The sequence below is a fragment of the Bufo gargarizans genome, chromosome 1 (genome assembly GCF_014858855.1).
Source record: "Bufo gargarizans isolate SCDJY-AF-19 chromosome 1, ASM1485885v1, whole genome shotgun sequence".
In the NCBI taxonomy this organism is placed as follows: domain Eukaryota; kingdom Metazoa; phylum Chordata; class Amphibia; order Anura; family Bufonidae; genus Bufo; species Bufo gargarizans.
The window spans coordinates 690,585,154-690,608,554 of NC_058080.1; the positions used below are offsets into that span (position 1 = coordinate 690,585,154).

The window sequence follows — 23,401 nt, forward strand, 5'->3', positions numbered from 1 at the left end:
AGGCGGGTGCGTTGCGGGAAAATGCACGATTTTTCCGCGCGAGTGCAAAACATTGTCATGCGTTTTGCACTCGCGTGAGAAAAGTCGCGCATGTTTGGTACCCAGACCCGAACTTCTTCACAGAAGTTCGGGCTTGGGATTGATGTTCTGTAGATTGTATTATTTTCCCTTATAACATGGTTATAAGGGAAAATAATAGCATTCTGACTACAGAATGCATAGTACAATAGCGCTGGAGGGGTTAAAAATAATAAAAAAGTTAACTCACCTTCTCCTCTTGTTCGCGTAGATCCCGGTCTGTTCTTTAGCTGTGGACTGAATGACCTGAGGTGACGTCAGATCACATGCTCCAATCACATGGTCCATCACCGTGGTGATGGAGCATGTGATCTGACATCATCAAAGGTCCTTTAGCCCACAGCTAAAGAACAGACCGGGATCTACGCTAACAAGAGGAGAAGGTGAGTTAACTTTTTTATTATTTTTAACCCTTCCAGCACTATTATACTAAGCATTCTGTAGTCAGAATGCTATTATTTTCCCTTATAACCATGTTATAAGGGAAAATAATACAGTGAATAGACTGTCACCTAGAACCCATGCGTGAAAATCGCACCGCATCCGCACTTGCTTGCGGATGCTTGCGATTTTCACGCAACCCCATTCATTTCTATAGGGCCTGCGTTACGTGAAAAACGCACAAAGAGGAGCATGCTGCGATTTTCACGCAACGCACAAGTGATGCGTGAAAATCACCGCTCGTGTGCACAGCCCCATAGAAATGAATGGGTCAGGATTCAGTGCGGGTGCAGTGCGTTCACCGCACGCATCGCACCCGCACGGAAAACTCGCCCGTGTGAAAGGGGCCTTAGGATAAAACTGATCAGGATTCTTCTGGCATAGAGCCCCGACGACGGAACTCTATGCCGGAAGAAAAGAACAACGCAAGTGTGAAAGAGCCCTAATACATACAGGTTTGTTACAACACTTTTGAACTCAAAGGATCATAAACGGGGAACATTTATAAAGGAAAGGCTGAGTCTTATCTTCTTTTTTAAATCTACTCCTGCCTTTGGCTTCAAAAACTGCATAAAAAACCTGAACAAACTTAGGCCCCTTTCACACGGGCGAGAATTCTGTCTGGGGGAGTAATGCGTGAGGTAAATGCATTGCACTCGCACTGAATCCAGACCCATTCTCTTTGATAAGGGTGTGTAGATGAGCAGTGGTTTTCACGCATCACTTCTGCATTGCGTGAAAATTGTAGCATGTTCTATATTCTGCATTTTTCACGCAACGCAGGCCCCATAGAAATAAATGGGTCTGCGTGAAAATCGCACCGCATCCGCACTTGCTTGCGGATGAGGCGCGATTTTCATGCATGGTTGCTAGGAGATTGTAGGGATGAAAGCAACACCGAACCACAGTAAAGTAAATTCACTGTATTATTTTCCCTTATAACATGGTTATAAAGGAAAATAATAGCATTCTGAATACAGAATACTTACTGAAATGTGGATTGAGGGGTTAAAAAAAAAATAATATTAACTCACCTCATCCTGTTGTTTGCGCAGCCGGCATCATCTTCTTGCTTCTTCTTTCAGGACCTGCCAAAGGACCTTTGATGACGTAATCGCACTCACCACATGGTGAGCGTGGTGGCGTTAGCGCAGGTCCTGGTGAATGAAGAAAGAAGGACCTTCTATCTTCATACAGCAGGACCTGCGCTGACGTCACCGCGCTCACCATGTGGTGAGTGCGATTACGTCATCAAAAGTCCTTTGGCAGGTCCTGAAAGAAGAAGAAAGAAGACGATGCCGGCTGCGCAAACAAGAGGATCAGGTGAGTTAATTTTTTATTTTTTTTTAACCCCTCAAGCCACATTTTACTAAGCATTCTGTATTAAGAATGCTATTTTCCTTTATAACCATGTTATAAGGGAAAATAATAAAATTAATAGAACACCGAACCTGAACTTCAGTGAAGAAGTCCCGGTTCGGGTCTGGGTATCACATTCAGTTTTTTCTCACGCGCATGCAAAACGCATTGCACTCGTGCGGAAAACAATTGAACATCGGAACGCAGTCGCAGTCAAAACTGACTGCAATTACATGCCTACTTGTGTGGTTTTCCTGCAATGCACACGCGACGCATCCGGAGCAAATCCGGGACGCCCGTGTGAAAGAGGCCTTACCCTGGGTTCACACCTGAGCGTTTTTGTCGCGCGTTTTTATGCGCGTTTTTTGTAATAGTAAACGCGCGTTTGACGCGCGTTTGTGTGATTGACTGCAGTGTCCTATGGCCACAAACGCGCGTCAAAACGCCCCAAAGAAGCTCAAGTACTTGTTTGAGCGTCGGGCATTTTACAGCGCGTTCGTACGCGCTGTAAAACGCCCAGGTGTGAACCATTCCCATAGGGAAGCATTGGATTTCAGGTCTTGAGCGTTTTACAGCGCGTTTGAACGCGCTGTAAAACGCTCAGGTGTGAACCCAGGGTTAAAGAGGTTATTCAGCTTTTTAAGGGTAGGTGCACATGGGTGCGTGTGAACGTGCAAAAGATCTGAATGAATTTCTGTGCGAATTTCTGTGCGTTTCTGCACTCAAACCGCACCAAAAGCCGCAATTTCCAATAACCATTTTTAGTGGCGATTTGATGTGGTTTAGCTGCAGATCTCACCCATCATTTGAAAAAGGTGAAATCTGCAGCTAAGGCCTCATGCACACGACCATGCAGTTTTTTGCGGTCCACAAACCGCGTATCCGCAAAAATCGGAGGGCCGCCCGTGTGCCTTCCGCAATTTGCGGAACGGAATGGGCGGCCCATTGCAGAAATGCCTATTCTTGTCCGCAAAACGGACAAGAATAGGACATACTATATTTTTTTTGCGGGGCCACGGAACGGTGCAACGGATGCAGACAGCACAGGGAGTGCTGTCCGCATATTTTGGGGCCCCATTGAAGTGAATGGGTCCGCACGCAAGCCGAAAAAAACAGCAGCTCGGATGCGGACCAGAACAACGGTCGTGTGCATGAGGCCTAAGGGCACTTTCACACTAGCGTTTTTCTTTTCCAGTATTGAGTTCTGTCATAGGGGCTCAATACTGGAAAATACCTAACTGATCAGTTTAATCCACATGCATTCTGAATGGAGAGTAATCCGTTCAGGATGCATCAATTCAGTCTCTCTTATGTTTTTAGACGGAGAAAATACCACAGCATGCTGCAGTTTTCTCTCCAGACAAAAATACCGATCACTCGCCGGAATGCCGGCATTAATTTACATTGATGTGTATTAGTGCGCAGACCTTTTAAAATGCAAAACGATGACACCGGAGAGACGGATCCGGTATTTCAATGCATTTGTCAGACAGATCCGCATTCGGATCCGTCTGACAAATGCCATCAGTTTGCGTCCGTATTGCCGGATCCGGCAGGCAGTTCTGCTGACGGAACTGCCTGCCGGAATACTCTGCCGCAAGTGTGAAAGTACCCTAAAAGCACAAACATAATTGACATGCCGAGAATTTAGAAAATTGCACGGCAGGTCAATTTTCAATCTGAAAAAATCTGAAAATGTAATCTTATGTACTTTGCTGGTACAGTACTATGCTGTGTTTTTTCCACCTGGGGAGGAAAGCATACTTACCTGCTCTCCGCCTTCCATCCATTGATGCATTCGCCATGCTCCAGTCCCTGCCTGAAAACATCTGCCACAGATTAGGCTCACACATGCTTCTGCAGCCAATGACAGGCTGCAGCAGTCCTCCAAGCAGCTCTTGACCCAAGGGGTTCAAGTTATGTCTCGGGTTCAAACTATGGCGCTCTCCCCTACAGATCTGCCTCTTCAGATTGGCTCCTGTGTACAGGCACAAGCCCATCACATGGAAGTCAGTGCACGGCCAGCTAACCACTAGTGAGAGAAAGAATATTAATAGGAAATTGCCACAATGTACAGAGGGAAATTAACCTTACGATGGTGGAACACAGGCCTGTCCATTTCTAATACACATACCTACATAATCATCTCAGTTTTACCAATGACTTTCAGCGTGTACGTCTGGTGCATTATCTTAATCATAGCTTTAAAGCAATGCACAAACGAAGCTTTAAACTCATTCGGCACTGCTACATACGAACCTAAGGCAATGATTCATGATGTTTGCAGAATTTCATTAAGTATTGACAGGTGTAGGACATAAAACACAGGTCGGTGGCAGGAAGGTAATGACTTCAAGACATACATCCTTGCCTAAGTGTCCTTGAGGCACTAAGAGCAGCCATCTTTGATTTGTGAGGTCATAAGGGTCTGCAGTGTTCGCGGTAGAACCAGTAAAACATGCCTCTGTCTTTCTCACCTTGACCTCAGATACCAGCATCCATCAAGGCAGCCGTTGTGCTAATCCCCTGCAAGACGCTGAAGCTCATGACATCTCAAATTAAGAACTGGCTTTCGGATGCGACAGCTACTGTTATGTCATTTTAATTTCTACTTTTGTGGATTATTTTGCCTTTTTAACCACTTCATGACTGGCCAATTTTTGTTTTTGCTTTTTCCTTCCTGCCTTCCAAAAGCCACAACTTTTAATTTTTTCCCGTTAAATAGCCATATGGGGGCTTATTGTTGGCAGGACAAGTTAATATATATTTTTTTTTCTGGTATACAAATGTGACTCCTAAAACTATTGCAAAATATTAATAAAATATATGAATAAAATGAATAAATATTTTCTTTTTATATTTTATGAATTCTAAAATATTCATCTAAATGTATACATTTCTGGAGAACCTTTTTCAATTTTTACATATCACACTAATAGTCTTCTTTATGGCGCTGCAAACAGCGTCCTGGATAATTTGTCTGAATGACAATCATTGCGCTCAGCAGTATATAATAATGTAAAAGGCTAATATACAAGAGTCAGGCAGATAGGCATAAATGCCTTATAATCAAGGTCACACACTGGAAATTCATGCTGCCCTTTTTTTGGATTATAGAAAGCTTATAAATAAAGCAATAAGATGACCATAACTAGAAGCATAGTTAAAGGTGTTAGCTCATGATTCATGTAAAAATATCAGGCATCATATAGTACATGAATATCTCTTTCTAACAAAGCTAGAACCAGCCCTGTACCTCACATGGATCCAGAGATCTCCCCATTCACTGCTCCAGTAGCTCTGTTAGATTTATTTTAGGCTGGCAGCTCAAGAGTTTGTCGTTTCTGCTGAACCTCAGGAGGCGTGATCTTTCTGCTGCAACTCTCTCCCTATCACAGCTCAAGGGACATGTCCTTTCTGCGGCGACACTCTCCCTATCACAGCTCAGGATTTGGTTCTTTCCCTTTAAGGCCTCTTTCACACGGGCGTCATATTTTTGGCCCTGATAAGAGGCGGGTGCGTTATGGGAACACCCGCGATTTTTCTGCGCGAGTGCAAAACATTGTCATGCGTTTTGCACTCGCGTGAGAAAAATAGCGCATGTTTGGTACCCAAACCTGAACTTCTTCACAAAATTTCAGGCTTCGGATCGTTATTCTGTAGATTGTATTATTTTCCCTTATAACATGGTTATAAGGGAAAATAATAGCATTCTGAATACAGAATGCTTAGTAGGTGATCAATTGAGGGTTAAAAAAATAATAATTTAACTCACCTTCTCCTCTTGATCTCGTAGTTCCCGGTCTCTTCTTTACTTCTTTAATTCATTAATGATGAACTACCGACTAGGACCTGTGGTGACGTCAGATTACATGCTCCAATCACATGGTCCATCACCGTGGTGATGGACCATGTCATTGGAGCATGTGATCTGACATCACCACAGGTCCTTTAGCCCACAGCTCATCATTAAAGAAGTAAAGAAGAGACCGGCAACTACGCGATCAAGATGAGAAGGTGAGTTAATTTTTTTATTTTTTTTAACCCTCAATTGATCACCTACTAAGCATTCTGTATTCAGAATGCTATTATTTTCCTTTATAACCATGTTATAAGGTAAAATAATACAGTGAATAGACTGTCACCTATCAACCATGCGTGAAAATCGCACCGCATCCGCAGTTGCTTGCGGATGCTTGCGATTTTCACGCAACCCCATTCATTTCTATGGGGCCTGCGTTACGTGAAAATTTAGAATATAGAACATGCTGCGATTTTCACGCAACGCATAAGTGATGCGTGAAAATCACTGCTCATGTGAACAGCCCCATAGAAATGAATGGGTCCGGATTCAGTGCGGGTGCAATGCTTTCAACTCACGCATCGCACCCGCGCGGAATACTCGCCCGTGTGAAAGGGGCCTAACTGTCACAGCTTCTAACAGAGGATAGGGCTGGGGGCAGTTGAAGGATGTTACTGAGGTGGACAGAGCACTAAGGAAAAGAACAAACAGCAGATCTATACAAATATATATTTACATAATACCTCAGAGGCTATACTAAATTTTAATTACATGCAATTACAAAAGTATTCATATCCAGGTGCTGGTTGGAAAAATGTATGATATGTTTAGTAAAACAACTTCTTTAATGACTTCTCTCTAAGCAAAAGAGGAATAAAAATCACCAAGCAAAACAAAAGTCATTGAGTAGTCCAATAACATATTGTGCATTACATCACCAGTATTAGCCAGTGACTGGCACCTTTCTTTCCCATTCTGACATTCAGTTTGGAGTTCAGGAGATTGTCTTGACCAGGACCACAACCCTACATGTATTGAAGCAACTGCCATGTGATTGGTTGACTAGATAATCGCATTAATGAGAAATAGAACAGGTGTTCCTAATAATTCTTTAGGTGAGTGTATATCTGTGTGGTACATTTTTGGATCTATGTCAAAAAAAGTTTCACTTATACCTAAAAGTAATATCTGTCAACCAGATGACTAGTCACATAACGTGTGCCGACCTATGTCACACAATTACGTACCGTACATTCACTGCCCAAACCTGCGGACGCTTTTTTGGCACATGTCTGACCCTTGATAAGCAGAACATATGTTTGGCGTACAGTTCAGGTGTATTTCCTGGCAGGTATGTGAAGGCAGACCACAAACATGATGAGCACAGCCGTAGTAACTTGGGTACAGATCAATTATTGTATTACACAATATCAGCAAACACTGCTGTATGTAAGTCATGTCAGAGGGCCCATAGAGGGAACGTTACAGGTCTTCACACATGTCCACTTTTGTATGACGTGTAGGCAGTTCATTTCCACAGGGCAACCATGAAAGTATTGTAGATCCAGGAACAATATCAGGACTGGATCAAAGGCACCAACATGAATAATTATTGTACATGCTGTTCATTAATATAGCTAATGCCGCCTGGAATGAAGACTTTCAAGTACTTCTACATAGTGTAGCATGTGTAGCAGATAGCAGATTTTATTTTATTTATTTATTTTACTTTTAAGCAGTATACAAAGACAGTATCATGGAATGCAAACATACTGTAAGTATATATATACATATATATATATATATATATATATATATATACTGTGACACAGTAAAGGGAATTGTATGTGGAGGCAGGTATTTTCCTCCCAGTGTGTGCTGCTGGACTAATTAGCAGTCAGGTAAGGTCAAACACCGGACTGGATCGCAGGTGCCGGTCCGGGTTTTTGTTAACACTTAGCTGCCTTTAAAAGACAGCTGGTTCATGCAGAGGGGATCTCTGTATTGGGACCGACATCCAGGACTAGGACTCTTTAAGCAGTACCCGTAGCATGTTGTGAAGTGAACACCAGAACTTGACCTTCTTATGCGGTACCTGCAGCAAGGTGTGAATGGAACATCAGGATTTCAATTAAGGTGACTTTGTTTATATTTTGTTAAACTGCCAAGTGTGAATAAACACTGAACTGTTTAAGTTAAAGACTTTGTGATTGCCTCTGTACTGCGTCCGCTAACCTGCCTATCAGAGCGAATCCCCACAATTAGTGGAGGATGCGGGCAAACGCAGTGAGGCAGGCCTGAAGGTCGAAAAGTTTTTTTGTTTTTCCCGGGCACAAGTGCATGTCCTACATTAAGCCGGCAAGGTTACTACCCGTGTCCCCTGACAAAATGGAGGCGGTCGTGAAAGACCTCGTGGAGGCTAACTTGCAGCAGCGGGAGGCTAACAAGAAGCAGCAGGAAACTAACCAGCTGCTATTACAACATGTGATGGCGTTGCAAATGGCAGGAGCATCCCAGAACGTCCACAATGCCCGGAAAGCTGTCAGTGCGGTGATCCCTAAGATAACCCCCTCGAATGACGTCAAGACCTATCTGGCGGTGTTCGAAATGGTGGGCGTGAGGGAAAAGTTACCCCGAGACCAGTGGGCTGAGGTCGTCGCTCTGTCCTGGCATCTGGACCCCAGCAAATGTTTTTTGATCTCCCTGATGATCAAGCAGCCAACTACCTGACAGTAAAAGGTGAGATTCTGGCGAGACTGGGGGTGAATGTATTGGTCCGGGCCCAGCGGGTGCATCAGTGGGAACTTAACCTGGCTGAACCCGCCAGACCACAATATTATGAACTGCTACACCGGTTCCAAAAATGGCTGCAGCCTGACGTACTGACTCCCACTGCTATGCTGGACCGTCTGTTGGCAGATGTGTTTGCCGTACCCTCTCCAGCACTGGATCGGCCAGGTGTCTCCTGGTAATGCCTTAGAGATGGTCGACCTGGTGGAGCGCTACGAGGCCACCAGAAAACTACAGGGGGGTAATTTTGGGAGGGGGCCAGTCAAACCCCGGAAATCTCCACCCCATACCCGGCGGTTAGTGCCAGCAAAACCCGCCCGGGACGTACCCCCGGCAGACCCAGCCTCGGTGGTCTGCTGGCGGTGTCAGGAGCCTAGACACATAAGGGCCGAATGTACCCATCGGGGTGAACCCATGGATACCAACTATGGCTACCACCACTCATTGTATGCCAGGAAGTTGTGTGCCACAGGTACCTCCAAGACTATAGACAATAGCCACCTGTGACAGGTGGAAGTGGGAGATACCCTGGCGGTGGAACTGCTGAATTCAGGGAGCCTGGTGTCCCTGGTAAGAGCTGCCCTGGTGCGGCCCGCCGAGTATACTGGCCGGAAAGTCGGGGTGCTCAGCATACATGGAGTACCCCCACTGCTCTGGTGTCCCTAAGCACGTTTGCCGGCAGGCAGATCCATAAGGTGTCCATAACCACCAGCATGCACGTGATACTAGGAAGAGACTTTCCGTTGTTCCCAGCCCTGTGGCCGGCTATTGTACATACTGATCCCCAGGAGACAGGAAAAGCTCCAGTAGCGAAGCCTGGCCCAGTTGTGGTGTTAGAACACCAGAAAACCAAGGCGGAGGGGCCCACGATAGGTAGGTCCGTTGGGTGATGGGGAGACAATCCCACTGAATAGGATAGGTAGGGAGAATAGGAAGATAGCTTAGCCAGCCCAAAATCGGGCCTATAATCGAGCATCTGGGGTCTGTAACTGTAGCCGGTGAGTATTCTGCCCAAATCTCCTGGGAGGAAAGGACTTCTACCACGCAAGTGCTATGTATTAGAACTTTCTTTGTTTTCTCCTTTTTATTTTACAATTGTTTGCCATTTATGTATGTCTCTTGTTAATAATTTTTTGCAACCAAGTGCTGTCTATTTTTAATACATTAAACCTAAAAGTTTGATGGTTTGTCTTGTAACCTTAAGAACCTGTTATCTGAAGCATGAAGAGTGTGTGTGCAGTCTGAGGCTGTATGTTGTTTTTCCGTGAGGCTTACTACCGTGTGTGTGTGTCTTCTTGCGAGTGGAACACTCAGGGGTGTCCTGTTGACCTTATAACTGATGGGTGGTGGCAGTGAGTTTTGTGTTAGTGCGTGGGTGTGCTTACAGGCTTCAGGTGGCGATTTATGCTCAAGTTACGGCCCAACGCAGGGCGTAACAGCGTGTGAGGGCGTGAGGTGAATCGGCCTGAAGGGCTTGGGTAACCCTTGTCACGTTACGCAGTGGTTTGGTCTGGTCCCCGGTATGTAACAAATTGGTTCGCAGCAGGTGGGATATCGCTATTTTTATGTGATTAAGGTTACAAGACAAACCATCAAACTTTTAGGTTTAATGTATTAAAAATAGACAGTACTTGGTTACGAAAAATGATTAACAAGAGATACATAAATGGCAAACAATTGTAAAATAAAAAGGAGAAAACAAAGAAAGTTCTAATACTTAGCAATCGCGTGGTAGAAGTCCTTTCCTCCTAGGAGATTTGGGTAGAATACTGGTGCACAAACCAATTCGATTGGATCTCCGACTTTGTGACACCCAAATGTCCAGGGATTGCATGTTTATGCCTTTCCTCCAGGGGCAGGCCTGAGGGGGATTTTCTCTCCTACCTCTGACTCAGCCCCTCTGGGCTGGGCTTCATTACCCATGCAGCTGGCCCACTGGTCATCTAGGGAACAGGTAAGAAAATATCAAAAAGATATTCTCCCAGTTGCCCTGGTTAAGATTTAGACCCCAGACCTTCTTCATAATTCATATCTCATCGTTCCGAGTCCTAGCATATCAAACGAGACGCGTCCAGGACGTTCGGAAGATGAGATCCTTATTTTAGGAAGATAAAGGCGAGTTGATATGCCATGTCTGGTGTCCATGCGATGCCCCCATCATACTAGAGGTGATAAGCTAGATTTTGGGGACATCCGATCCCTTCTGAGCAAGTTATGAGGGATTACTAATTATTGTTCACTCTCTGGTTAGGAATCCGTCATGCTGAGACAAGGCACCGGAGAGGCTGCTTTTCCCCTGTCCCAAGTGTGACCAGCAAACGAGCCTATCCAGGTTAGCATCTATGTGCTAACTAACCCCCCTTTCCCCCGTGGAGCAGTCTGCTGTTTTCACAGGTATGAGGCAGACATCTCGGCACTAGATGCAGCCTTCAACCAATTCATCAATGGCTGCTGGCTTGGCAGGGTGGATTTAAATCTATGATTTAAAAAAAAAAAATCTAAAAATCTGATTTTCTTTATATAAATCGGATTTTTTTTATTTTAATCAGATTTTTTTATATAAAATGCTTTTTGAGGAAAATATATTACCATCCAAAGGTTATTCCATCATGAAATAAAGATTTGTTTTTTTATTATGTAGAATAAGGCTGTATATGTTAAATTTTTTGGGTAAATAAATTCCATTAATCCATTCACAATGGGAGGGAAGAAATGCAAATGAGCTCTTAACAAGCTTTGCCTCTAATGCCACCAGATGTAAGGCAGCTGTCCTATAAGTCAATATTCAGCTCTTAAAATAAGACTTGAGACATGACTTGGATATTAAATAAGCCAGCACCTCATCTGCAGACAGCTGTTTCGGGGTGATTGCCCCTCATCAGTGCAGAGCAGAGAGTACTGGCTTAACTGGGTAGGAGGCCTGTGTCCGAAACAGCTGTCTGCAGATGAGGTGCTGGCTTATTTAATATCCAAGTCATGTCTCAAGGCTTATTTTGAGAGCTGAATATTGACTTATAGGACAGCTGCCTTACATCTTGTGGCATTAGAGGCAAAGCTTGTTAAGAGCTCATTTGCATTTCTTCCCTCCCAGAATTCCAGCGGAGCATGTATGGCCTAAAAGTCTCCTCACACTGATTAAGGTGCTCTCTCCCTAAGGAGAGTTAGTTTCCCCCTTTGTCCATTCACAATGTCATGCTCTTCCAGAGGTTTTTGTAAGATTATTGGGCAGTTTCTCTGCCTACAAGATATTATCACAGATGCTTGGTTTACTTTTGCAGTTCTCAAAACTGAATTTGACTCAGCAGAGATCCCATGCCTCTTCTTCACAGCAAAAATGTTATAACATGAACAGAGTTGAGAAAGAGACCTTAATCCTAACTTCTACAAACCTATGAATGCAGAATCAACCTAATGCAAACTAATATGAAAAGTTGTTATTTTAAAATCTTCATCTACTTGCGTATTATAAGTTATACCAGCAAGAATTAGTCTTTATGTAGAAAACTATGATTTAAATCAAGCCTTACTGACTAGTGATTTAAATCAAATCCACCCTGTGGCTTGGCAATATAAATACGTAAATACATACTGTATATGAATGTGAATGACACTGGACTATGTTGCGCTACTGACATATACCCATAAAACATAACTAGGAATAAGGCGGTCTGAGAACAGCCCGCGGCCGGTTTATCTAGGGGAAGAGATTCGGGTCCCCCTGCTACATGGGAAGCGGATGCCACAGAAACGATTACTGACAACCTTTTCCGCTAAACAGACTCAGGGGGCCAGGGAGTTTGTTGGATGTGTTCTCTGACCTCCCTGAACGCACTTCCGTAACCCACCGTGATATTGTCACTGAACCCCAGGCAAAAGTCTGGTTAAAGCCGTACCGGGTGCCCGTAGCTCGCGGCAAGCCATCTCTGAAGGAGCGATACGGGGTTGGCCGCGACCTGTCACCACCTGGACAAAGAGAGAAAGTCCTCGGGTCACCAGGTGGCTCTGGTCACTGCAGAACTTTGAGTTCACGGTGGAGCACAGAGCAGGCCGGTTGCAGGGAAACGTGGAGGCACTGTCCCGGGTGCACTGTTTATGCATGTGTTCACCCCCTCAAGGTTGAACAAAGGGGGGGGGGGGGGTATGTGACACAGTAAAGGGAGTTGTATGTGGAGGCAGGTATTTTCCTCCCAGTGTGTGCTGCTGGACTAATTAGCAGTCAGGTAAGGTCAAACACCGGACTGGATCGCAGGTGCCGGTCCGGGTTTTTGTTAACACTTAGCTGCCTTTAAAGGACAGCTGGGTTCATGCAGAGGGGATCTCTGTATTGGGATCTGAGGCTTATGGTTGGATACATGCCTGGGACCTGTCTGGGAGGACAAGGGAACGACATCCAGGACTAGGACTCTTTAAGTGGTACCCGCAGCATGGTGTGAAGTGAACACCAGGACTTGACCTTCTTATGCGGTACCTGCAGCAAGGTGTGAATGGAACACCAGGAGGTGACTTTGTTTATACTTTGTTAACCTGCCAAGTGTGAATAAACACTGAACTCTTTGTCGTTGCCTCTATACTGCGTCCGCTAACCTGCCTACCAGAGCGAATCCCCACAATACATACATACACACTAGGGCTGCAACAATTACTCGATGTAATCGATGTAAACACAAAAAAATCCTCGATGCAGTTTTCCTGCATCGAGGATTCGTTTTGATCATGTGACCACGGAGCGTGAGTGAAGTGGAGTGATATCCAGTCCCAGTGCATGTTGTGAGGAAGAAGACGCTGCAGACCTTCTCCTGCGGACTCCATATCAGCCAGCCATGCAGCCTGCCAGGAATGGTAAGTATTACAGGGGGTGATGGCACTTGGGGACATGGCATGGAGGGACTTATGGCACTGGGGGACATGATGGCATGCAGGGGCTGATGGCCCTAGGAGAAATTATGGCATGCAGGGGCTGATGGCAGTGGGGGACATGATGGCATGGAGAGGCTGATGGCACTGGGGGACATGATGGCATGCAGGGGCTGATGGCACTGTGGGACATGATGGCATACAGGGGCTGATGGCACTGGGGGAGTGGGGGACATGATGGCATGGAGAGGGTGATGGCACTGGGGGAGTGGGGGACATGATGGCATGCTGGGGTTGATGGCACTGGGGGACATGATGGCATGGAGGGGCTGATGGCACTGGGGGACATTATGGCATGGGGGGCTGATGGCACTGGGGGACATGATGGCATGGGGGGCTGATGGCACTGGGGGACATAATGGCATGGAGGGGCTGATGGCACTGGGGGACATGATGGCATGGAGGGGCTGAAGGCACTGGGGACATGATGGCACAGAGGACTGAAGACATGGGGGGCTGAGGCACTGGGGGGAGCTGATGGCGCTGAGGACTGACGGCACAGGGGCTTATGATGGCATGGGAGGGCTGAAGTTTTTATAAAGGAAATTGTTCTTTTAATTAGTTTTTTCTTATTAGAGTACTCGATTAATCGTTGGATTAATTGATAGAAAACTTGATTACTAAAATAATCGATAGCTGCCGCCCTAATACACACACACCTATCTTGAGGCCTTTAAGGCTGCATCAATTGTATTTCATTGTGAATAATGTAAAACACTGAAACATCACCTATAATAAATTCATATCTGCTACATCCCTTACACTGAGCTCTGCCACACAGTTATATAAAGACGTAACAGCGGAGAGCGCCACAGCCAGAGTGATTGGATCGCGGCACAGCCAGGAGACGCCCATTGAGAAACCCTGGTGTCTCCTCCTCCCTGTACCGATGCTCAGTATTAACATACTGAGTGGGAGAACTACAGACGAGCACAGCGGGGCGTAGGAGTGATATTTAAAAAAACACATTCAGGTTGGCAGCATCAGCAAGTAAAGGTATTTATCTAGAATTAAAAAAAACTTGAAAGGTCCTCTTTAATCATCATATCCAAGTATTACAATTTCCAATTAGAAAAAAACCCTCACATTTCCAATAGTTTAAGACCTATACAGTGCAAAACCTATGTATGAACAATACATTCATATGAGGTCAGTATTACATTCAGTGTATGATACTGGATGCAGCTGTGTGCCCAGCACCATGGACAGCACCAGTGCTGAGCCTCCTCTTTAGAAACTGCTTTCCCAAGTTTACCATGAGACCACAACCAATGCCACCGTCCAGAACACATATCTCTCTATCATCTACCCATTTATCTATTATCTATTTTTCTATTATTGTTCGTATCTAATCATCTAACTATCTGAAACAGTACTGCACAACACAGGGCTGAGGAAAATGAAGAGAAGGCCACGCGAGCCAGCAATGCCAGCAATGCCAGCGCGTGCTTTCTTTCGCTATACAATAGACACACATATGACATTCTCTTGTTGCAACAACCATGGACTAGTTTCAAGGTCATTGTTCCAAGCAGCCTATAAATCACCCTCTGCAGATACAGGCTCTCTACACAAGGGAGGACAGCGCTCATGTAGCTGAGTCTTCCCTTACATAAACACAGCTCTGCACATTCTAATGGATAGAAGGCTCATACTGTGCATTCTTATGAATGCAATGTTCATACTGATAGTGTACAAAGTAATGATCAGAATGCTCACACTGTAGACAGGAAGGAATCGAATGCGCATACTGTACATAGTAAGATAGAGAATGATTATATTGTGGATAATAGGGAATACAATACTCATACTACATATAGTAAGAAACAGAATGTGCATATTGTGGATAGTAAGGAAGAGAATGATCATACTGTATACAGTAGGATATAGAATGCACATATTGTAGATAAGGAATAAAATGATCACACTGTACATAGTAAGGAATAGATCATACTGTAGATAGAAAGGACTAGAATGCTCACAAAGTAGATAGTAAGGAATAGATCATACTGTGTAGATAGTATTGGATAACCCCTTTAATACTGTATATAGTGAGAAATAGAATGCTCATACATAATGCCATAATAAACAAAACACTCAGATATACTAATGGATAGGATGGTGATACAATATACTGTATTACATAGAAAGCTAATTCTGCATATTTGAATCTACTCTAATTAATAGAAAGTGAATATTGTACATTCTAATTATTAGAATGCTCATTCTGCATATCCATTTGAATCTATGATCATACTGTACAGGCCATAGACTAGGCTTACATTGCCTACTGTACTTATTAGAATGCTCATACTGTATATCCAGGTGACTCTATACTCAAATGGTACAGACTAGAGACTAGAATGCTCACACTGTATACTGTGAATATTACACTACTCATACTGTACATCCAGATGAATCTATGCGCTTATAGTTTGGGCTATGGACTAGAATGCTCACACAGTATACTGTACATAATGCAAGACTCATGCTGTATATCCTGTTCAATCAATGCTCATATGGTACAGACAAAAGACTAGAATGCTCACACTGTATACTCTAAATATTAGAATGCTTATACTGTATATCAATTTGAATATATGCTCATATGGTACAGGCTAATGACTAGCATGCTCACATGTATACTGCACATATTACAGGGCTCTTACTGTACATCTAGGTGACTACGCTCCTATGGTATAGGCTAAGGACTAGAATGTTCACTGTATACTGTACATATGACAGGGCTCACCCTGTATATCCAGATTAATCTATGCTCATATGGTACAGGCTAAGGACTAGAATGCTCACTCTGTATACTGTACATATTACAGGGCTCTTACTGCACATCTAGTTGACTATATGCTCATATGGTACAGGCTAAGGACTAGAATGTTCACTGTATACTGTACATATGACAGGGCTCACCCTGTATATCCAGATTAATCTATGCTCATATGGTACAGGCTAATGACTAGAATGCTCACATGTATACTGTACATATTACAGGGCTCTTACTGCACATCTAGTTGACTATATGCTCATATGGTACAGGCTAAGGACTAGAATGCTCACTCTGTATACTGTACATATTACAGGGCTCTTACTGCACATCTAGTTGACTATATGCTCATATGGTACAGGCTAAGGACTAGAATGCTCACTCTGTATACTGTACATATGAGAAGGTTCATACTGTATATCCAGATGAATCTATGCTTCTGTGGTACAGGTTAAGGACTAGAATGCTCACCCTGTATACTGTAAATTTTACAGGGCTCATATTGTATATACATTTGAATCTATGCTCATATGGTACATGATAAGGACTAGAATGCTCACGTTGTATACTGTACATATTACAAGGCTCATACTGTACATCCTGGTGACTCTATGCTCATATGGTACAGACTAAGGACTAGAATGCTCACATTGAATACTGTAAATATTAGAATGCTCATCCTGTATATCCAGGTGACTCTATGCTCCTATGGTACAGGCTAAGGACTAGAATGCTTACATTGAATACTGTAAATATTAGAATGCTTATCCTGTATATCCAGGTGACTCTATGCTCCTATGGTACAGGCTAAGGACTAGAATGCTCACATTATATACTGTATAATATGACAAGGCTCATACTGTATATCCAGGTGACTCTATGCTCATATGGTACAGGCTAAGGACTAGAATGCTCGCATTATATACTGTACATATGACAGGGCTCATCCTGTATATCCAGGTGACTCTACGCTCCTATGGTACAGGCTAAGGACTAGAATGCTCACATTATATACTATACATATGACAGGGCTCACCCTGTATATCCAGGTGACTCTATGCTCCTATGGTACAGGCTAAGGACTAGAATGCTCACATTATATACTGTATAATATGACAGGGCTCACCCTGTATATCCAGGTGACTCTATGCTCCTATGGTACAGGCTAAGGACTAGAATGCTCACATTATATACTGTACATATGACAGGGCTCACCCTGTATATCCAGGTGACTATGCTCCTATGGTACAGGCTAAGGACTAGAATGCTCACATTATATACTGTACATATTACAGGGCTCACCCTGTATATCCAGGTGACTATGCTCCTATGGTACAGGCTAAGGACTAGAATGCTCACATTATATACTGTACATATGACAGGGCTCACCCTGTATATCCAGGTGACTCTATGCTCCAGGCTAAGGACTAGAATGCTCACATTATATACTATACATATGACAGGGCTCACCCTGTATATCCAGGTGACTCTATGCTCCTATGGTACAGGCTAAGGACTAGAATGCTCACATTATATACTGTACATATGACAGGGCTCACCCTGTATATCCAGGTGACTCTACACTCCTATGGTACAGGCTAAGGACTAGAATGCTCACATTATATACTGTACATATGACAAGGCTCACCCTGTATATCCAGGTGACTCTATGCTCCTATGGTACAGGCTAAGGACTAGAATGCTCACATTATATACTGTACATATGACAGGGCTCACCCTGTATATCCAGGTGACTATGCTCCTATGGTACAGGCTAAGGACTAGAATGCTCACATTATATACTGTACATATTACAGGGCTCACCCTGTATATCCAGGTGACTATGCTCCTATGGTACAGGCTAAGGACTAGAATGCTCACATTATATACTGTACATATTACAGGGCTCACCCTGTATATCCAGGTGACTATGCTCCTATGGTACAGGCTAAGGACTAGAATGCTCACATTATATACTGTACATATGACAGGGCTCACCCTGTATATCCAGGTGACTCTATGCTCCTATGCTCCAGGCTAAGGACTAGAATGCTCACATTATATACTGTACATATGACAGGGCTCATCCTGTATATCCAGGTGACTCTATGCTCCTATGGTACAGGCTAAGGACTAGAATGCTCACATTATATACTGTACATATGACAGGGCTCATCCTGTATATCCAGGTGACTCTATGCTCCTATGGTACAGGCTAAGGACTAGAATGCTCACATTATATACTGTACATATGACAGCGCTCACCCTGTATATTCAGGTGACTCTATGCTCCTATGGTACAGGCTATGTACCCAAACCCTAGCAGACCCCCCTGATCAGACCTGACATTCCATCAGTGACATGGGGCTGCCGCCTCCCCACAAGTTAGATAAAGTTCCTGCAGTCCCAGCAGATACCCAGGAGGAGACCCCCCACCACCACACACATGCAGGACCCCACAGCCTGGCATGCACTTCCCAACTCGCTGAGCACTACTTGTGGCATCTGCCACCCAGAAGAAAGCAGGGATTACACACACACACACACACAGATTACCTGAAATCACTATAGGGATGTATGATCCAAACGCCTGCAGTTTTAACCCTTTCCTGCTCCTTCTCCACTGCCTTTTGACTGCCAAACATGCGAAGGGAGAATTTATTGACTCCGGGCTGCATGAGGGAGCTGAACTGCCTCTGCATGAAGCCGTACTGCCTGCTGGGCCCCTCCGCGTCCTCGAAGCCCACCACGGGGTCCTCGCCGTCCGCTTTGAAGCACACGGAGTTGCCATGCTCCTTCACGCTGGAGCTGCTCGCCGTCAGACTTTTCTCTGCTTTCCCCTGGAATACGTTATTGCCTTCATCTCTGCTGTTAGACGACGAGTTTAATTTGCTTTCCATGCTCAGGAGTGCAGAAGCTGGAGGAGGGAGGGGGGGAGAGGAAGATGAAGGAGAAGAAGAAGACTGGGCTCCGGGAGCTCCTGGTCTACACCTCTCCTGCTCTCATCTGATGCCCTTCAGGAGCTCAGCCTCTTCTCCTCTGCAGCTGATGTGCGAGCAGGAGACCCGGCGGAGCTCTGCGCCTGCCTCTCTCCAGCGCCTTCTGCTGGACGGACGCCGCCTAGCAGTCTGTCCTCCCAGCACAGCTCACTACCTGGTGACATTGAGCTCAGTCCTTGAAAAAAAAAAAAAAAAAACAGATCACATTGCTGCTTTTCCCCAAATTGAGACGATTGCATGTCTCCCAAGTGTCCCTCTTTGATCCTTAAATGTCCCTCTTTTTGACCTGGGGAATTAATGCATACATGTCCATTAATACATTTACTAAATGGCTCCTTACTAAACTGTCTGTATGGTTTCTACCTGTATATTAGACCAGAACTTCATTATTTGGTGCAATTTGGACCTTAAAATACCTATAATCCGATGATTTATGTGCTAATATTTACAGTAAACGGATATTGAAGCGCAAGAGGAAACAATTGTCCCAGGGGCTGCACATGCTGTAAAAACATAAAGGAATTATACTCCCCTAGCCGATCCCCGGCGGCTGCGGTCAGTAATTATGCTTTGGGCGGAGTTAGAGGCGTGGCCTAGTAGGAAAAATACTGCCGCGACCTATTGTCCATCTTTGCGATTTTCAAAAGTTGGGAGGTATGAGATTGCATGTCCCCAAAACTAAGCTGAATATGGGGGATACAATACTGTAAGGCATAATGGGTTAATGAGTGTCAGAATTTAATGGGGGCTTGTAGGACTGAAGCCTCGAATTCGTGAACCGTAGGGATGTCACCTCACTATACAGCGTATACGGGCCAGAATTAGGAGCTATTTACTAGCATCGACCTTCAGGGGCAGAACGTGTTAATGATTACCGACTCGTGGCTGTGTCATGGGGATGTGTTCTTCAGGTCCGTAATACGGCACCTATAGAATATTAGGGGTCCATATTTTACGTAAGAGATTACGTAAGAAGCTAATAGAGAAACCTGTTCACTAGCATTGTGCCTAGGGGAGAATACACCGCCGCATGGGGGCATCATTCGTTGCCAAATGCAGTGCCTTCTGGTCCGTAAGATGTGCCCGTAGGGGTGTGCCGCCATATGAGGTGTGAAACATCATTACTTTTCACTTCTGTGTCCATCAATGACCTGAGACACTGGATGCGTGTAAATCCCCCGCACTCAGTAATTGAGCCCCCTGTCCGTGTGGTTGGCAGCTGTTAGATGTGAAGTAGTGATAAGACTAGATACCATGATAAATGCCAGAGTCGCCCCATGGGGAATTAAGGGTATGTCTATGCGCCAATTTAGCCCAAGACAGATGGCAGCGGAGCGGGGCTGCCATAGGAATGAATGGGGTCGCAACACGCAAATCTAAAAAAAAAAATAATCTGTAGGATTTTTTGCAATTCACGTTTCACAGTCGCAGCAAACATTTGAGTCCCACTGTGACGCCATTCATTCCTGAGGCAGCGACTGTGTAGACCAGGGGTCAGCAACCTCCGGCTGTGGTAAAACTACGACTCCCAGCATGGTTGTTCTCAGGACTCCCATAGAAGCAAATGGAGCATGCTGGGAGCTGTAGTTTCACCACAGCTGGAGTGCCGGAGGTTGCTGATCCCTGGTGTAGATGTTCCCTACATAGTCCTTCCAGCTTATGAGAAAGGGGACAGCCAGGTGCCGGCCAACATGACAGCTCCCATCAGTTTACAGGTACAGTGGGAGGATAGCCAGATAGATATGCCATTGAAGTGTCTGGAAATGCAATGGGGACCAAGGAGGGTGTCATCCAGCTTTCCCAGAAACAGATATAACTAAGGGGGTGGAAAGAAGTTTCAACAACATGATAGAAGAGAACGAATTCATATTTCAATGGTCTATCTATCTATGTATCTATCTATCTATGTATCTATCTATCTATTCATCTATCTATTATCTATCTATCTATTCATCTATCTATTATCTATCACTATCTATCTATTATCTATCTGTCTATTATCTATCTATTATCTATCTATCTATTATCTATTATCTGTCTATCTAGTTAGCTATCTATAATCTATATCATATCTATTATCAATCTATATATTTTGTCTGTATATTTTTCTATTATCTATCTATCTATCTATCTATCTATCTATCTATCTATCTATCTATCTATCTATCATCCATTATCTATCTACTGGAGAAGAAAATACCTATATTAGTCTCCATGTCTCTATAGTTACATACTTGCATGTCGCATGCTATAAGCAACATGTGGCTGTGCTAGTCCGGTACTACAAGTCCCATCATGCCCTGTCCATGTGCTGTATTTCCCAGATGCACAGTAGCGCTGTGCAGAATTCTGCTTCTGATAATGGATGCCCACAGAGCACTGTATGAAGGGGTTTATTACAGTCCAGCCTGCGCAATGCAGATGTCTAGTGTGACCACCTGGTATTTCCAACACACATGAATGTATCTGAGTCATTTTAGGTTCTTGTTCCCCTCCCCCTCTGGATGACAGCAGCATTTATCAGTAGCAGGCTGGTTCTCTTTCTGTGAGCAGGGCTTCAGTTCCCATTGCCATTTCCTTCCCAGCAGCCCATTATAAAGCAGGGTCTGGATGCCAAGGTCATGGGGGATGCAGATTGCACACTCGTCTCTGCATGCAGCACACGGGATGCGGTGCCAGCTAATGACACATGACCATTTCTGCTGTGACATGAAGCCTCATTCTAAATGTAGTCCCATTGAATTTGCTTCCCGCAGCTTTGATGTAGCAACAGTAGGTGGTGGTCCAATAGTGAAATGTATTACAGCAGCGACTGTCAGTGAAACACGTCCTGCAATTGGCTGCAGGTTTATTAGCTGGTGCTGGTAAGTAGTGTACCATAGGACATGGATTAGAGGGTTTACATAGCTCAGTGCAAGTGTCCTGCTCAATCATGAGGAAGAAGCTGGGGGGTGCAGGATGGGCACGAACAGGGGTGTGATGCCAGAAGAACCTGCTGAAATACCTCTCTCAGTCACCTCGGCTGTATTACAGTTACCAATCACTGTCCTGCTCATATTACTAGCAGGGCTCAGGACCTACAAAAGCTATGACCAGAATGTCCCTGTAGCTAATGTGTAGTCCCCTGGAGCAGGGGTACCTTAAAGTGTGGACCTGTGCCCTATTTCCCAATGCAAAGCAATCAACTCCTTATTTTATTTCACGTGCACTGACTTAGGCTACTTTCACACTCGCGTTTTGTGCGGATCCGCCATGGACGGATCTGTTCAGGTGATACAACTGTCTGCATCCGTTCAGAACGGATCCGTTTGTATTACCTATAACATAGCCAAGACGGCTTCGATTGTGCCAGATTGCGTCCATTTGGTGTCCATCTTTAAAGCGGAATGGAGGCTGAACTGATGCAAACTGAGCTGATCCTTTTCAATTCAGAATGCATTAGGGCAAAACTGATCCGTTTTGGACCGCTTGTGAGAGCCCTGAACGGATCTCACAAACGGAAAGCCAAAAAGCGAGTGTGAAAGTAGCCTTAGGCCTCTTGCACACGACCTTATGCCTTTTTCTGTATTTTGCAGTCTGCATAAAACGGATCCGCAAAAAATACAGATGACGTCCGTGTGCATTCCGTTTTTTGTGGAACGGAACAGCTGACCCGTGATAGAACAGTACTATCCTTGTCCGTTATGTGGACAATAATAGAACATGTTCTATCTTTGAATGGAACGCAAAAACGGAAATACGGAAACGGAAGGCATACGGAGTACCTTCCGTTTTTTTCGCGGATCCATTGAAATGAATGGTTCCGTATAGGGACCGTATACGGAACGCAAAAAATGGAACGGAAATGGAAAAAAAACGTTCGTGTGAAAGAGGCCTTATACTGTTTAATACTGTGTAACTGCATTTTATGTGTTTGCTGCGATATATATCCGATTCATTTGCACTGTATTTGCACAGCACTGTGGAAAGAGTTAATGAATACTGAGAGACTTTTGGGACTTTCTAGCTAATAATGGGAAGCTGGTAATTTTCCACAGTTACCGGTTTAAAGAAGAGACAGAATTGTTTACCACCAGAACCAGACAGACTGACCTTTTGGATGTCTGGTTTAGCTACGTTGTTATGTCTGAAGACTTGTTTTTGTCTGGAAAAACTTCTGCATCATTGATAGAGAATGTATAGGTTCCGAAGAGCGAAGTTAGTTATTTGCGAAGTCGTGCGTGGCTTCATTAAATA

The 23,401-nt window shown here is 44.4% G+C and overlaps 1 protein-coding gene across 1 annotated transcript in view; it reads right to left on the reverse strand.

The window, feature by feature from the left end:
- Positions 1–19,124, reverse strand: part of HCN1 (hyperpolarization activated cyclic nucleotide gated potassium channel 1) — a 456,888-nt gene extending 437,764 nt beyond the window's left edge. Inside the window, exon 1 of the mRNA XM_044276220.1 lies at positions 18,723–19,124. Within this exon, the coding sequence (XP_044132155.1) occupies positions 18,723–19,066 (344 nt within the window). The 5' untranslated portion in view covers positions 19,067–19,124. The remainder of the gene's footprint in view (positions 1–18,722) is intronic.
- Positions 19,125–23,401: the final 4,277 nt, after the last annotated feature.